Raw genomic sequence first — 18,174 nt, forward strand, 5'->3', positions numbered from 1 at the left:
AAGAAACTTAATACATAATGGTGTAATATGCATAAAATCTGTCACTAAAGAATGGGGCAGAGTCTGAACATGTCTGGGTATCTTCTCTGTAAAACATGACCTAATGATAACCTGATGTCCTCTGTGGGGTGTGATCTGACTCATTCCAGAACTGGAGGGCATTTTACATCTCATCCATCAAATTCCAAATAATCCATATACAAAATACTAAAACATGCAGCTGTTGTGCTAAAATAAGTGTGAAGTTCCCCCTAAAATGACATTTTTCTCTTGTTCCACCTCCCTGAAGACCAAATTAAATCTCAAATAAAACAGATAAAATGAAATTTAACTCTTCTTTTTAAATATTATTTTTTCATTGACATCTCTCTTAATTATGGGAGCTTTTTTTTTAAAGCAACATAATATTTTAAATAATAATTATTTGGCATTGAACCCTGTCAGCATAACCTTTTTAGCTGGTAGAAGAAAACAGTGAATCACACGAAACACTGGAATTAACATCATCAGACAGCTTTCTTAAAGAATAAGTAGAGCAAAGCTATGTCCTCTCTTCTATTTTTCATATTTTCATAACATTGTCAGCCTTGATTGAATGTCTCACTCTACCTCATATTATCAGAATCAGACTAATTCTTTTTACTGCTTCCCATCAGTCAGTTTGTCCTCTTGGTCAGCAGTAACAGCTAGCTAAATATCTAGCTTCTACTGCTGAGAAAAAGCTAACATTAGCATGGATTAGCAACCCTGTTACTGTGATTAGAGTAGGGTTAGCAAACAACACATAAAACATGGAATAAAATGGTATCATTGATGTGTAACCTGAGCCAATCAAGCCTTTGGTAGTTTATTACCTATCATTGATGAATATGGAGCAGAAAACTGTAAACGAGAAGGTTTATTTTTCACACATTTTGAAGCTCAAATCTGGAATGACCCATTTCATGATGAAATATGATAACCTGCTGTCAAGATCTGACTAACAGATTTAGAAATTATAATGGTATTAGAGCTATCTCTCCAAAAATATGCCCTATACGCGTGAAGAAAATGAACAACTCTCAGCATTAAAGGCGACGCACAGCTCAGTATCTTCTTTCATTTTTTCTTGTGGCGTCATCACTGGTTGACAATAAATCCTCCTCCTGGTGATGTTTTCAAGATCTTTAAAGAAGCTTTTTGGACATTCGAACATGGTCAAGCCTTAGACTCTGTCTGGGACTTCAGTAGACTTCACATTCAGTCGAGGTTTTGAGATTACTGGCTGTGATTTACTCACTGTAGGTGCTGAGCAGGCTCTCAAACTGGGCCACCAGGCCAACTAGGTGGAGCTGCCTCAGGAAGCCTTTGTCTTGCATTCCTGCGTAAAGCCTCATGACGAAACCACAGGCTAAGGCGGCCAGCTGTTGAAACGCGCACACACACACACACACACACACACACACACACACACACACACACACACACACACACACACACACACACACGTACACACGTACACACGTGAGCGCTATCTCTTCTAAGTTATTCTCATCACAAACAAGTAAGCAGCAGATAATATGTACTTACACTGCTGTTCAAAAGTTTGGGGTCACTTACAAATGTCCTTATTTTTGAAAGAAAAGCTGTTTTCAATGAAGACAACATTAAATGAATCAGAAATCCAGTCTAGACATTGTTAATGTGCTAAATGACTATTGTAGCTGGAAACAGCTGATTTTTAATGGAATATCTCCATAGGGGTACAGAGGAACATTTCCAGCAACCATCACTCCTGTGTTCTAATGCTACATTGTGTTAGCTAATGGTGTTGAAAGGCTCATTGATGATTAGAAAACCCTTGTGTAATTATGTTAGCACATGAATAAAAGTGTGAGTTTTCATGGAAAACAGGAAATTGCCTGCATCACGTCAAACTTTTGAATGGTTGTGTAAACAGGAAAGCCTGGAATAAGCAGGGTCTGAAATAAATCACATTTTAATAGAAGGGCCAGGAGGTCAAACAGCTCGGAAGCTGTAGCTCTATTAATAACACGACTACTGACTTGGAACAGTCCAATCACCAACAGTATTGTCCCTTTCATTTTCTTGCTCATGCACATTTGATGTTAGTGTACATTACTGTTCAAAAGTTTGTGGTCACTTCAAAATGTCCTTATTTTTTGAAAGAAAAGCATTTTTTCCCCCAATGAAGATAACATTAAATTAATCATAAATCCAGTCTAGACATTGTTAATGTGGTAAATGACTATTCTCGCTGGAAACGGCTGATTTTTAATGGAATATCTCCATAGGGGTACAGAGGAACATTTCCAGCAACCATCACTCCTGTGTTCTAATGCTACATTGTGTTAGCTAATGGTGTTGAAAGGCTAATTGATGATTAGAAAACCCTTGTTCAATTATGGTAGCACATGAATAAATTATGACATTTAGAAGACGATCCACTTTACAGTCCAACTAGCAAAAATGAAAACTGTTGAAATATTGTGCTGACATCAAGAAGGCGAAATATTAGCAACTTTGTGAGTGATGTTGTGACCATATAAAAAATTTACTTGGGCTGTTTATAGACCTCCTTAAAACAAGAAAAAAGGAGGAAAAACCTTCACCTCAGATGAACAAAAACAAGTAAATCACTGCGCTGACTTCACGTCCTCCAGAGGACTTGTAAAGAGCAGTTTACTGCAGCCACCTACTGCCTGACTGAAGACCACGTCTCTTCTCTGCTGGAGGAGGAAACCCTGTGGAATGCTGCAGGCTGCCTCCTGCAGGAGCACAAAGGTCATGGCTCTCTTCGCCTTCTCCGCCACCTCCATCACACACTCCTTTAACCTGGTCACCAGAGGACACAACTGCTCCCTCCAGTCACCTGCGGAGACAAATGGGACGGGACACTTCTGAGTCACAACAAAGAATTTGTCTGTGAGGTGAAAGTCGTTAGAAGCTCTCGTTTCCTTGGAAAGCAAAAAGGGAAAAACCACACAACCGCAAAAATGCACTTTATCGTCAACATAACAGAATAATAGAATGAATGAGTGGTTAATCTGACATCTCCAGCATAATCAGAAAGCAGAGGTGTGTGGTTGTTTTGTAGCAGCCTGGCATCATTTCCATGTCATTTAACGAGTGGACGGCTGTGCGTAATGGGACTGAGATTTGGCACGACGCATTTTAAATCAGAGGCTGCAGATTTTTTAACATATGCGCCAAGCTGCCCTCAGACAGCTGCAGGCATTTAACGAAGGTTTACATACAGCCTGAAACAGCTGTGGACAACAGAAGCTGTAAGATTCATCCACTAATTCAGAAATCCATGCGGACGGCTCGAAGGATGTTTCACCTTCAGCCACGCTGAATGTTCACTTTCGTTGCTGGCTTACACAGTTTGGAGAGTGTCTAGTTAAAATAATTTGTTTTCATTTAGGAATGCGCAGTGGATGGTGGTTAGCAGTGTTGTCTTTCCTCGGTGTATAGAAGATGGAAGGATGTCCTAGCTGACAGAGGAGAGGCTGGGTAGCAGTCCATCGCATCGTTTTTGACTTCATAATTGGCTTTAACCGCTGCATTATTATCAGTGACTACATGTGCGACTTGTCTGAGCTCTCCCTGTAGATCCCATCACAAAACCGCAGTTAGTGTTAGGTTAAGAAGCAATTTTCAGCCAAAAAGAAAATAAACTAAATGCTCAGCTGCACAGTGGATCGGTGGTGAACCTGTCGCCTTGCAGCCAGAAGATCCCTGGTCCACGTCACGGCTTTCCCAGGATCTTTCTGCATGGACTTTGCATGTTCTCTCTGTGCATGCGCGGGTTTTCTACAAGTACTTCCTCGCACCGTCCAAAAACAAGCTGGGGTTAATCAGTAATACTCAATTGTCCATAGGTGTGAGTGTGAGTGAATGGGGATTGAGCAGTGCACAGATAATCTAGACCAAGTTGATGAAATGCTTCCATTTATGTGTCAAATGATGAGGTCTCTCCTCTACCACGCTAAATTCTAGTGCTGACCAAGATTCCTTTTGCAGTCACTTATTTCAATGAACCTTCCACCTGTTTGCACTTTTCCTCCTTCCTGTGGACCGTGTACACTGATCTAGCCACTGAAAAACCATGGAGATGATGAAAACTGATTTATAAAAATGAATTTCAAAGGAGAACTCAGAAACTAAGGCCCCTCAAATTGTTAATTAGACTATTTCATATACATTTACAGCGCCTTCCACAATTATTGGCACCCCTGGTTAAGATGTGTTGAAAGCTTTAATATAATTCAATTTTTATTGCAGAAGCATACTCTGATGCTGAAAATTGTAGAAAAATGTATTATAGGAGAAGATTAGGTGTGGTTTTGTTGGCAAAAGGGGATTGCACAAAGTAATAACATCAGTGATGCTAATAATAGTGGCACACATGATTTGATGTAAAAGAATTATTTCTTAATGTGTGATTTTTTTCCCCACTGAATAAATGCACTTGAATTAAAGGTTGGATTTTCCTCTTTTTTTCCCATTGTGGTTCTATATTATTTAGAAAAAAATGAATTTATTAGAAGCTAAAGAACACATCTAAACCAGGGGTGCCGATAATTATGGAGGGCACTGTACCTATATATGAAATGAATCAGCTAAGCATGATGAAACACATTTAAAAATCTTTCATAAATGTTCAATCAATGTATTTTGATAGTGTACAGTGAATACTTCTGACCAACCTGTTGTTCTTTTACCAAGACGGTATAGCTTCACTCAGCTACTTAGATCAACTAATCAGCTCAACCAAAACCAACTAACTCAGCTATTTGTATGTATAATACAGGCATAAGCAGTAAAACATTTAAAGAGGATGACAAATCGGTGTGTTCTTTACCGATTTACAATACACAGTAAACATCAGTCATCTCACATGTTTCACATGAGTGAGCTAGCTAAAAATAAGACAGGCTGACATAATTAGTTAAAATAATAAACAAACAGCTGAATGTAATAAGCAGTTCAGAGTGATCTCTCTCTGTGTTCACATCCTGTTTCAACAGCAATCATTGCATCACAGTGAAAATTTCCTCCACTCAAAAAAAAAAAAGTGTTTTGGTCAGTTTCACTTCTCTTCAGTGTTTGATCCTCACTCTGTAGAATGATGCATGTACAGGATTTTACACTAGAAAGACGTTTCTAAATTCAGATGTGGAAAAATTATCTCAGTTTCAGGCAAAAGCTTGATTTGTAACATGGTAACTGGTTTAGCAGCCAAGTGTGGTCCAAAAGGCACATAGGAAAAGAGTGATGTACAAACATACTGACACACTGGGACAGTCTTTCAGTAATGCAATCTTTTCTTAAGTTTCAAAAGTCTAATAAAAGTCGTTATATTTGTTTTACACAGACATATTCATATTAAATGCAGTGTATTCTGTATATACACTACTGGTCAAAAGTTTGAAGTCACCCAGAAAATGCACACTCACTTTTATTCACATGCTAACATCACTGTACAAGGGTTTTCTAATCATCAATTAGCCTTTCAACACCATTAGCTAACACAATGTAGCATTAGAACACAGGAGTGATGGTTGCTGGAAATGTTCCTCTGTACCTCTATGGAGATATTCCATTAAAAATCAGCTGTTTCCAGCTAGAATAGTCATTTACTACATTAACAATGTCTAACCCTTATTTCTGATTCATTTAGTGTTATCTTCATTGCAAGAAATTGCTTTTCTTTCAAAAATAAGTACGTTTCTAAGTGATCCCAGACTTTTCAGCATTAGTGCAGATAGACAAATGTGGAAGCAAATTAAAAGTGAAAGCAGTAAACTATTTATACTACGTAGAGTCGTCATTTTTCCCGGATTGGTAACATCTGTGGGCTCTTGTACAAAAATGTCGTGCATGTAGATTCCAGGTTCTTTTAATTTTTTCAACAATGTATGGCATTAAATTTCATTATGCTGCACTAAAGCCTTTTTGTTGTTCCATTTGCTTCCTGTCAGTTGTGCTGTTTTTATACAAATGCCGGGTTTTATATCTCACTGGAAAACGAGCCATCAGTGGGTAAAAATTTGACAAAAGCAAAGAAATACCACGGACCTGCTAGTGGGTTAGAGTAAATGTTGTCAACGCAGACAGACAAATATGGTTGATATTAGGATGAAATAACTGTCTGATCTTAATTTTTCCTTCTCTCACAATGATAGAGTTGTCTTTTGTTTACATGTGCTGCATATGGATCATCAGTTTTTTGAGAATTCCACCATCAAGAGCATATTTAAGACCATTTTAGAGGATTCTCCTTTTAATGCAGGTCAGCTAGAAATATTGCACATCAGCCAAGGAATATCTCATGAAGCTATGAATTAGTTATAAATCATCGAAAAAACTTACTTTTCTTTCAAAAATAAGGACATTTCTAAGTAGCCCCGAACTTCTGAACGGTAATATACACATATATGCACTAAAACTGCTGAGTAACATTGTGCATCATTTGGGACAGATATAAAGCTCTGCTCACATCAGGTTTCTGATGACGCTGATGTTTTTCACGGACAACAGGGGGCACTGTTGGCTTAACATTGCCCTAGGTTAACTTTCTGTTCAGCTGCAACATATTGAAAAGTTCTTGGGCGGGACGAGTGAATCAGTGTGGACAAACACATACGCGCGCACAGTTGGATGCGACCCAGAATGTACAGCGCATCAGCCCTGCCCTTGCCTTGTCAGAAAAATCATGTCTTATCTCATTCTGCAAATACCGCCTCCGCACAGAGAAGCAGGAAACAGAACTCCAGCTGTCATCTCCTCACCGGCCCACCTGTCCAAACATCCAAACCCCCACTACGCCTTGCCATCAAAAACCCGGGATTCAGTGGTCTCCACAGGAAGATAAAGCCTCTCTCATTATTCTGCCCATGATTGTATTTAGACAGGCAGATGACCACTTGCTCTGAGCCTGTTCAGCGTCTTAATAAAGGTGCTCTGGGGGTTGAGCTTATCTTTCAGGATGCACACCGGGGCGGACGGCCTTGTTCCCACCTGCTGGCTCACTTGGACAGAAAGACGCACATACTGGAGGCACACAGAGACACACAAACACATCCACAGATGCCTCAGAGTGACTGACAGACAGATAGACAGACAGACTAATGCCGCTGCTCGGTCTGCCAGTTGGCCGCTGCAGCAGCCTGGGCACTTGTCTGAACACAAGCTTGAGGCAGGATTTCATTGGACGTAAGGGAAGACTGGGCAGCTTGTGGTCAACAGTGAATGGCTCTGCATATCAAATGCAGCTTTCATCCACTTCTCTGGCAACAGTTTAAGTTTCTCCTCTCCTAATGCTTGAACAACAGGGAGCCTGCATGGTGGAAATGAATACTGTGTCACTTTTTTCAGTTCAGGCTGAAGATGCTCCGAAACGGCTCATTGTTAATTCTCTCTCAGTGAAAATCAAGCATTTAGTTTCCATTCATCCAATCATAATCTACACACTGGTTAATCATCATTAGGGTCGTTTTTCTCTATGTGTAGCCCCATCACAGGGCTACACATAGAGACAAACAATCCCACTCACATTCACACCTGTGGACAATTTAGAGTTATCAATTAATTAGTACCCGCAGAAAACCCACACATGCACAGGGAGAACATGTGAACTCCATGCAGAAATATCCTGGGAAGGCCAGGGATCTTGTAGCTGCAAGGCGACAGTGCTAACCACCATGCCATAAACAATCTAAACAAAAAATGGGCTCACAAGACTTAATTGTGACACAAATTTGTTCAGTGGAGGCTAAAGCTTCGCAGAATGATGCCCAAATAACCTTCACACACACAAAAAAAACAGAGCTATTTACTGCATATTAAGGCATGTAATAATGTTTTGGAGACTTAACTTTCTGAAAAACAGTGAAACACCTTGTTTTGTCACTTGTTTTAGGATAATTCATTCTACACATTGCACATGGCAGAGGTGGTGTTTGGATTTCTCAGGTTCAGTAGGGAGGCATTAGGTTGGCTTTGGGGTCTGGAAACTGACCAGCTCATGAACAACAAAAGAAATCATTTAAGCTTTACAATTGAAACACTGAAAGTTTGATTCCACAGGTGCTATTTTGTGTGTGGTTGTATGAACATATCTGAGTGAATCTGCTTTTAAATGTATGTTTGTAGCTATTTTTACGGATTTATTTCTATTATGTTTTGGTGAACAGAGGAGTGGTGCAGCCAGGCTGAGACTCCTTTAAAGTCACATTAAAGCTGGAGTACACAGGATTTTTTGACATCACTGGGCAAAAAAAAAAAAAAATCCATACTAACCTTTCAGCATATTTCAATTGAAGAGGTTTGAGAGGAAACTAGATTTCTCTTCATCGTCTTGACTCTGTTTTCAGGCTTTTAGAAAATCTATCTCGAGATGGAAGCCAATCACAGAGCTTTTCATTCAAGTGAAGTATGCCAGTAAAAAGAGCAACAAAGTCTGCAGTGAGAGTAGGACTTGGTGGTTTAGAGAGAGAAGCAAGGGTATGAATCTGAGGTTGGAGCTACAAGTTAATGCTGACTTTGAGCTTGACTATCTTTGCACGTTTAGAACGGAGGGGGAGGGGAGAGCTGCAGGAAAGACGTTGTACATCCTCCTGAGAATCGAGGGAAAAAAGTATCTTTCAATTTAACTTTTTTGGGTGATTTCCTGCCTTTTTGGAGCTATACCAATAACTCACAATATAAAAATCTTTTTCTTTTAGATTTTCCAGGATGTTAACAGTAGTGGACAGCGGAACTGTATTACTGTAAAAAACAAAAACCCAAGAAACAGTGACACATCAAAATGAAAACAGGCTGACAAGAAACCAAAAACGTCAATCCATTTTCTACTGAAACTTTAACCTCCTGTTATGTTGTGGGTCAAACTGAACTATTTTAAGGTTAAAAAAAACAAAAAAGAAATAGTTCAAATTATTTTTCCAGTATGAAACCTGCTTGGCTTAATACGTGTAATCGACATATAAAATGAAAATGGTTCATTTTACATACAGAGGGTCCTCAACTTAAGTCAGAGTTTCGTTCCTACGGCGTGACATAAGTCGATTTTCGCCGTAAGTCAGAACTCCGGCAAAAATGTAAACGAAGCTGTTATGTGCATCGCGATATCGATCAGTTCTTTGAAAAAGTCATGAATACGAATGACTTTCATGCATGTATGAGTCATTTCACAAGAAGATAACAGAATATGTTGCACTGTTTTTACAACTTGAGCATTTTATTAGATCTAATTTCACTTCCATGGAGATGGTTTTCCTTTTCTTCGAAGCACTGCCATCAGAAGAGTCTGACTTATGCTTAGGAGCCATAATGAAGGGCAAAAAGTTAGAGAATGTAGCACAATCCAACCGGAGAATATAAATAAAGTCATCTTATAACACCGCGTGATGACATATTTGTCCGCTCCACTCGCCAACTAGTTCCACAGAACTAGTTATGATGCAATGACGAAATGCCTGACGTCATAAACCGAGGACCCTCTGTGTTTGCAAACACACCCTGAACAGAAGAGGTGTCTTGTGTTAATTTATCAACTCCACGAAAAGAAAGAAATTCAAAATGTAAAATAAAATTCTGAAAAAAAATCAATGTCGTAAAACTATTGTATTTTATATGGAGGTCTTCCCAATACACATTTTAAAAAAGCTTTAAGATGCATTTTTTTAAAAATGGAAAATGGGTGAATTATCCTCATTGAACCATGATCTAAAGAGGCAAAGAACTCCACTGCACTAAATATTGATAAAAATGGTTGATAATGCAGTTAACAATGAGGTGTAGACAATGGTTATTGGGATTTTTTGGTTTCATGACACTTGTGGATAGTTAAACATGACCCAGGAACATTTTTGCTGAACCCAACAGGAGGGTTACGAAACTAAAATAAACCAAACATGAACACAAATGAAACTCTCAACAGTCAGGAGGTCTGCGTTTTGTCTCAGAATGAAAACAAAGCTCCCCTCATCCCACCCAATCATGTGATATGACTGGAAATGCCGGGATGTCCTCTACGGAGCACATCAGGATTTAATAGGGTAGCTTAAATGAGTCAAAAGATATCGATCAAAAACAAATATCCACTAAAAAGGACAGAAAAAAATGGAAGATTCATTTTTTAGGGGGGGTATTTTCTAGTTTCTACCTTTTAGTTATTACTTCAAAACAACAATTTGAGAAGTTTAATTCCTAAGAGGCAAGTAGAAACTATATGTTCTTCCCCATTTCCACACAGGATTAGCACTTTAACAAATGGATGGATGGACAACAATTAAAACACAGTGCACAGAAACTCTCCATTTATTGGGCTACAACTGTGATGACAAGTAATCTTACTGTCCAGTGGCCGTAGTGGTTTCCAAATTAAAATCCTGACCAGCCAAATGAAGTTTTATTTCTCACTGCACAGTCATAAATTGGCTTTGAAATTGTTAAGCTGAACAAACTGAAAGAGAAGTCATTTACCTGGATTGTGTGAGGTGATGACGTCAGCCAGCTGCTGCTCAGGGACCGACTCCTGCTTGCTGCCGTCTTCCTCCTGCAGTTTATCCACCATGGCGATTACACAGTTGAGACATTTGGCCACGTTAGCCCAAACCCTGTCCTGAAGGAGCCGAAGCAAAAACAATCAGCAGTCAGATCGGCTTCACTGATTGCATCTGTGTTGTCCTCACACTGTCCCAGCTTGAGATTGTGTGATAAAAGGAAACCGAAAAACAAAGCATAAAGGTGTTTCTTTGCACAGTCAGAACTGGCTTTATGTTCAAAAGGTCAAAAGGAAATTGCTGTATGGATATTCTGAGATTACCCTCCAAGCATTTCCATTGTTTTCAGCTTTCTCTTTCCTTTCCTGAACTCCAACTGCTCACTGATGAATACATGTTTTTTTCCCCCCTCTGTGTGTGACTGCTTAAGGGACGGTGTGTATTTTAGTCTTTCCTGCTTCAAAAATATGCTTTGAACACGTCTTGGCTTGGATTCAAAGACACCAAATAATTACCTTGTGCAGTCAGTTTGCTATGCTGGAATATTTAATCAACTTCGAGTAAAATACAATAAAAAATGACATTTTTTAAAATAATATAATCTGGTGTGTAATCTAATTTTGTGAGTAATTGAAATTATTTGCCATAACAATGGCATACCTGTAATGCAGGAATAACTTATTTCTACCTATTAATGTTTGATCTACTGAGGAGCAGCTGTACAAATCTTAGTTTAATTCCTACTTTAACCTCGAGATGCATAAGTGGGTTAAAAATGACCCGGTGAGGTCGTTTCCTTGCAATATCTTTGTAATGAAAAGTTTTTATCATTTCATATTCCAGCGTAAAAACATGTTCCAGATATAATTCTATTGAACTTTGTTAAGATACTTTTAATATGTTTAAAGAAATTGTAATATCTGTATTACTACCTCAAGCTCTTTGTCACTGATAATATCATACGGAGGTGATGAAGCAGACAAACTTGGAGGAAAAGAGTGAAAAAATGTCAACAAAATGGATGTTGACATTCTTCTGCTGCTGCTCTGTGTAATATTCTTTTTCAATTATAGGAGACATGTTCAAAATCTGTTATAAAGTGAAAAATAAACACATTTCAAACATGAAATCGTTCTTGTGTGGACAAAAATACAAAACAAACAGTAACACAACTGATTATTCTGAACCAAATTGACCCACTTATGGAAGAGTGTAGGGCCAAATCACTCGTGCATCTAAGGGTTAAAAATAAACCATAAGAAGTCACAGTTTTGAAATATTCTGCATGATGTAGAAAAGCAGACCTACTTACCCACTCCTCCTCGTCATACTCTTTATGGTGCGGTATGGAGTCTTGGTGCTTCGGCTGCAGAAGCCCACCTTCTCCCCCAGTCATGCTTTGTGATCCCTCCACATTGTTGCACACCGCTGTGCTCTCGGTGACGGACGTGGCTGGACTGTGGCCTGGGAGTCCCTGGACCGGACTCTGATTCTGGTCACCGCCCTGGCCTTGGCGTTTCCCCTGCACTGGGGTTTGCTTCTGGTTCTTAGAAACGAACCCTGGCTGGGCTGCATGCAGCGCTAGCAGCGCACTCTTGACCAATTCATCCTTAAGTGTGTGAACAAATTGTTCTGTCTGTAGCAAAAGGAGAGATTGGAAAGAAGACAGATACTGAAAGCTTCTGTGGGACAGGGCATCAAATAAAAATCTAAGGGCTGAAAAGGCAAAAGAGACTGCGCAAGTGAGTGAGACAGAGAGAGACTGTCACATCGGTGAGGGGGAAGAAGATGCAGGTGGAAACGAACTAACAATTTACGGTGGAAGTAAAAAGAAACCAGGACTGTGAACACTCTCCTTCACCATAAAGGAGCCGCTCTCTATTTACTGCAGCACAGCCGGTGAGTAAAAAAACCCAGCGACAAACAACAAACAATTCAATTACTCCTCCTCCAGCCTGCTTCTCCGAGGAGCACACCTCCTTTGATCTGAAATTCAGCAGCTACTGTAAGTTGATGATGATCCCAGTACCAAAGAGCCTCCACTCTCTGCCGCCACCGTGTAAGAAATGATAAGGGCTCTAAAGAGTAATTGAGTTAGCATGGCAATAAGCAATTCTATTACCAGAGAAAATGCAGTCTAACAAAACACATAAGCCGGGTCGTCCGTGAAAAGAAAACCGCAAGGTCATTATATACATATATTTGCCACGCAAACAACTTTTTTCCCTGCTCTTGCCTCCCTGACGTGGGCTGAATAGTGAACTTTTGAGACTGCCTTGTCAGCAAAGAAGTAGATAACTGTGAAGAGCCCGAGGACATGGCAGTAAGAGAAAAGCTTTGTGTCGATGTTATAGTTAAATGACTCTGTACGTTTGTTTTGTTGGTTTGCGACCTCTTTGAAATAAGGCAATGTGAAATGTGACCCTTTTATAACCAGCATTTTATAGGCATAACCCTACTAATTCTAACCCTGACCCAGGTGATTAACCGTCACCACAAAGCAAAAAGAAGTAAAGAATCTGCAGCTTGTTCCTAGCAGGACTTGAACTGATGCTCCAGTGTTAAAGCAGACAGCCCAACCAGGTGAACCACAACACATAACCATTCTACTCACTACCATAGCCAGCAAAGAAAGCACAAAACCCACCGCTTGACCTTGGACCTGTCACCGGCAAGACTCAAACCAGAGACTCCAGCTTGGAAGCACCCAACCCAACCGACTGAGCTCCATCCAATCACAACAGCACAACAGTCTGGCTCTGCAAATGATTCACATCCATCATCACAAACCAAAAAAAGACGTGAAGACACACAGCTTGTTCCCAGTGGGATTTGAGTCCAGTTTGAGTCCAGGCCTCCAGTTGGAAGACACCCAGCCCAACCTGGTCTAACTTCATTTGACACCTCCACACACCGCTCTACAGCTCAGTAGGGCAGTGCTATTTAATTCAACCCAAAGACATAACCCCAACTCTAACCCTGTATAACACAATTATCCCTCCATCTGTGACTTTATCCAAGGTCCTCCTGCTCTAATCTTCCATTTTCCACTTTGACATCGCCATTGTTCACTTATGATCTGTCCGCACATCATTCCGTGTCCATTCAGGGACACGGAAATGTTCTGTGAGATTTAACTGAGGTGTGGAAATTATAGTTCACTTTGCTGATCAAATAATTTCATTCAGTTCCAGTGAAAAACTCAGTAATTCAGTCACCAGCCATCACCGCACTGAACGCAGCATTAACACAACGCTGTTTATGAGCTGAACAACTTGTTTTCACAAAATCAGGATCACTTTTGTGGCTTTCCAGCAGCTTAAACGGTAACTTGGGAAAAACTTTCAGCGAGGGGCAATTCACGCCTACAAGCTCCTGACCCAGTGAGACATAATGATGATTCAGCATAGCCAGCTCTGTAGCGGCTGGAGAATAAACTGGCGAGAGGACTCAATAGCACGACTCAAAGATAGGATCAAGGTCAAAAACAGTCTTGCATGAAGGGATTGGTACGCAGGGAGGATCAAGGAACAGAATCTGACAAGGCGGAGACGAAGGCGAGGTCCAGAAAAACACACAGGCAGAGATCAAAAATACCAAACGCAACGAATAAAGACTGGAGCACTACACACTGGGTACAAAGACGGACTGGCACCAAGAGATGGAAACACAAGCGCAGGGTTTGTTCTCCTTCGTTCTCAAAAAAAGAAAAACTGGTCCATACTAGTGCTGTTTGCAGAAATAGCCTCATCCATATGAAAACACAATAATAGCACTGAAGCGCTGTCAAGACCATTGCAAGCCAACAGGTGGCAAATTAGCCCCAACCAGAAAGCCATACTGGCAAATGATTATTAGTTCTTGAAGGGTTCCAAACATGGTGCATTGAGAAGAGGGTGAATCGCACACTACTGTTCAAAAGTTTGGGGTCACGCAGATAATTTCATGTTTTCCATGAAAACTCACACTTTTATTCATGTACTAACATAATTGCACAAGGGTTTTCTAGTCACCAATTAGCCTTTCAACACCATTAGCTAACACAATGTAGCATTAGAACACAGTGATGGTTGCTGGAAATGTTCCTCTGCACCCCTATGGAGATATTCCATTAAAAATCAGTCATTTCCAGCTAGAATAGTCATTTAGCACATTAACATTTACAGTCTAGACTGGATTTATCATTCATTTAATGTTATCTTCACTGGAAAAAATGCTTTCATTCAAAAATAAAGACATTTCTAAGTGACTCCAAACTTTTGAATGGTAGCATATATTACGACACAATTTAAATAAAATTGAACTGAATTAAATTGAAATCAGATGAGCCGAGTTTACAAAATCCATCCATCCACTCATTTACTATACAGGCTCAGTCACAGGGGGCCAAACTGGCTCTAACAGGGTAAAAGGCGGGGTAATATATGACAGATAATATAAAACAGAAAATGATGAAAAAATTCATGGGGCAATAAAATAAATGACATATGTAGCCGAATGGAAGATCACAAAATCTGGTATAATGATTTAGAGAACGTCAACACTGTGGATTGTGACCCATCCTCTGTCCTGAATCGCTGCTCGGCTTTACACTTTAAACAGATTCCTCCATATTAAACAAATCGTTTGCTTCTATAACTTTGACTGCTTTTTACAAATCTGACTCATTACATCTTGAAAAATAAAACTGCGGTCTTAAAGAGTCTATCTTAAACAGCGTCCTTCTGTTTCAGTCATTAATAAAGAAAACACACATTTCCTGATCCATCTGCTTTAACTTTTCCACTCTCGATTTAAAAAATGTAAACCCTGCTGTCCAGAGTGAATGGGCCGTTTGATTAATGTTTGAGCTGGGAAAGCAGACTACACTTAAAACACCATTGTATTTAATTCATATCCATTTTAATTGCCTTGCATGGATCCAAATGAGTTCCATTACTGTAAGTAAATGATGTGAGAGCTAGAATCTATGGATAAGACGACTTGTGGAATTGTCTGAGAACAGGCATTATGCTGGAACGCTATTTGGTGCACTCAGTCTTATTCAATGAAGTAAACATAATTTTAAAGACTGAAATGTCTAAATGATTAAAAAAATGTGCCATGTGCTGGATTCAGTAAGCAAAACATTTAGCAGGAGATGGAGATTTGAAATGTAAATTCATATTCAAACTGAACTCTGCTTATCTGACCTCAGTGTTAATTTACAATCTACGAGTCCATGTATTATTCACTTCCTGAGATGAGCAGACAAAGCCACAGACTGGATTTAAAACAATCTGGGTCATATTTGCACATCATTCGACTATGCCAGCTACTTCTTATGACAGTGTAATTATTTTCTTATAAAAGCCGTCCAGGCGTTTTTTGTTTTTGTTGCAGATAAAAGTGAAGTGACTACATTCCAAATCAAGAAGATCAATCAACCGAGAAATCACTGAATCACTTTCCTAGAAAGAAAAAAGACTAACTGAGCTTGTACCCATTAAGATTAGAATCTACAGCAACTGTAATGATACACTGTACTGCAAGATCCACACAGATAATGTGAGCAACAGCTTCATTTTCTCACCAAGGCTAAGCCAAAGCAGTTTTGCTCCTTCATATGCAAAAACTATGCCTCGGTGTAACTCTTCGACACCTATCCGTTTTAAAAGACCAAAAATGCTCAAATTCCCTTGGGAAAAATTGTGTTGCTTGTCTTGCTGATGTAATCCACACTGAGCAGGAGTGCAGAAAAATGCTCCTGTGCACCCCGGCTATGAAAGAATAAGTTACATTTGATCTGAAAAAGAAGAAAACTGCAGGAATCTATTCACCCCGAATGGTTTCAAATGGTTTTACCCTGAAGGATGAGCACATTTTGGCTGTGTTAAAAATAGATTTTTCTCAGTTTATGCAACTTCACTTGAGAGGTTGTCGGAGGCTGAATGGATAAAGCTGGTCGGAGTCCAACAACACGAGGCTGTGAGGGCATTTACTCACTACTGTATTCATGACCGATACGCACAGTATAATTTAACACAGTCATGCAGAGACAATCAGACCCACAGCTCATCCAGGCAACCATTACACTGTGGACATACACTGCCGTTCAAAAGTTTAGGTTCACCCAGACAATTTCATGTTTTCCATGAAAACTCACACTTTTATTCATGTGCCAACATAACTGCACAAGGGTTTTCTAATCATCAGTTAGCATTTCAACACCATTAGCTAACACAATGTAGCATTAGAACACAGGAGTGATGGTTGCTGGAAATGTTCCTCTGTACCCCTAAAAATTCCACTAAAAATCAGCCGTTTCCAGCTAGAATAGTCATTTACCACATTAACAATGCCTAGACTGTGTTTCTGATTTATTAAAGGTGTGTAGGACTCTCTTGTAACCCATGGGTTTCTTCTTTTTATTTCCTCTCCTGCTTTTTGAAGCGCGATTTTGAAGGCTTAAAAATACTGGAAAATCTGTGAAAATTTGCACAAACATTAGGAGCAGTGAAAAATTTGGATATTTTATGGAACTTGCATAGGTATGAGCCAAAATGGCTGAATACCATCACCTGGAAAATTTCAAACCGGTTCTACGATCAGAATGTGTCAGCTGCTGCTATGAAATTTGGCAGAAATAAGGAGCTCGTCATGACGTACAAAACTGTAATTGACAAACACATCTAAAGCACAACAGGAAGTCAGCCATTTTGAATTACATGATATTGTTTGGACCATTTTGGACCAATTTTTGCACATTTTCAAAGCCTATAAGCTCAAACAGGGTAACCCCAACAGAGCTCAAATTTGGCCAGGATGCACACCAGGAATGGAGGATCAATCAAACTGCTCTGCAAAAGTCTGAGGGTATGGAAATGGTGGTTGACAGAATTTCGACAGTTCATGACACAGGAAATGCTGTGTAACTGGCCTGTACATGCTCCAATCTGCCTCAAACTTTACATGTGTGATCACAGTCCGGCCCTGATAACACATCTAGGATGGGTCACCATGAAACAGGAAGTGCCGTTTCACTAGCCTGCACAGACTCCAATCAACCACAAACTGCATGCAGCTTTAATTTAATGTTAATTTCATTGAAAAAACAATGACATTTCTAAGTGACCCCAAACTTTTGAACAGTAGTGCTTAACTTGTCCAAGGACACAGCTGGAGGAAGGACCGATGCGTCGTAATTGCCTTTTCACTATGATTATCATCAGAGTGACATTATTATTATTATCATCATCAACAGATTCATTATCATATGTAGAGAAGCAACAGCACATCTGCCATGTCGGGAGCTAATCAGAATGTGCACAGCAAGTGTTGAAGTGAAATATTGAATTAGACCTGGAGACAGGTGGTCTGAACCGAGAAGGAAAGAGTCAAAGGCTGAGCTTTGGGGGAAAAAGAAAAAAAAGGAAACCTTTAAACCCCGATTTTCTCTGGAGGTGTCTCTTCTTTCCCAGATTCTCTAAAGGTGTGACTCACTCCCGTTATTGAAGAAACTTCACACTCACTACAGAGACGCTTTCACAAATCCATCCAACTATATTTATATGTCTGTCAGATGGATAGCGAATATCTGTCGGTCTGTATTTTGGGGAAGCTTTTTTTTTTAGGCCTAAACCCAGAGGGTGCTGGATGTTGTTAGGCAGCCAGTAACACT

General features: G+C 39.7%; 1 protein-coding gene across 4 annotated transcripts in view; it reads right to left on the reverse strand.

Moving 5' to 3' along the window:
- inpp4b (inositol polyphosphate-4-phosphatase type II B) overlaps positions 1-18,174 on the reverse strand; it is a 221,976-nt gene that overhangs the window by 16,104 nt on the left and 187,698 nt on the right. For all 4 annotated transcript variants that reach the window (XM_051946193.1, XM_051946192.1, XM_051946194.1 and 1 more), the window contains 4 exons: positions 11,827-12,150; positions 10,495-10,633; positions 2,700-2,872; positions 1,280-1,403 (listed from right to left, as the gene is read on the reverse strand). In XM_051946193.1, the coding sequence (XP_051802153.1) occupies positions 1,280-1,403; positions 2,700-2,872; positions 10,495-10,633; positions 11,827-12,150 (760 nt within the window). The remainder of the gene's footprint in view (positions 1-1,279; positions 1,404-2,699; positions 2,873-10,494; positions 10,634-11,826; positions 12,151-18,174) is intronic.

Source organism: Acanthochromis polyacanthus, chromosome 3 (genome assembly GCF_021347895.1).
Source record: "Acanthochromis polyacanthus isolate Apoly-LR-REF ecotype Palm Island chromosome 3, KAUST_Apoly_ChrSc, whole genome shotgun sequence".
NCBI classification, from domain to species: domain Eukaryota; kingdom Metazoa; phylum Chordata; class Actinopteri; family Pomacentridae; genus Acanthochromis; species Acanthochromis polyacanthus.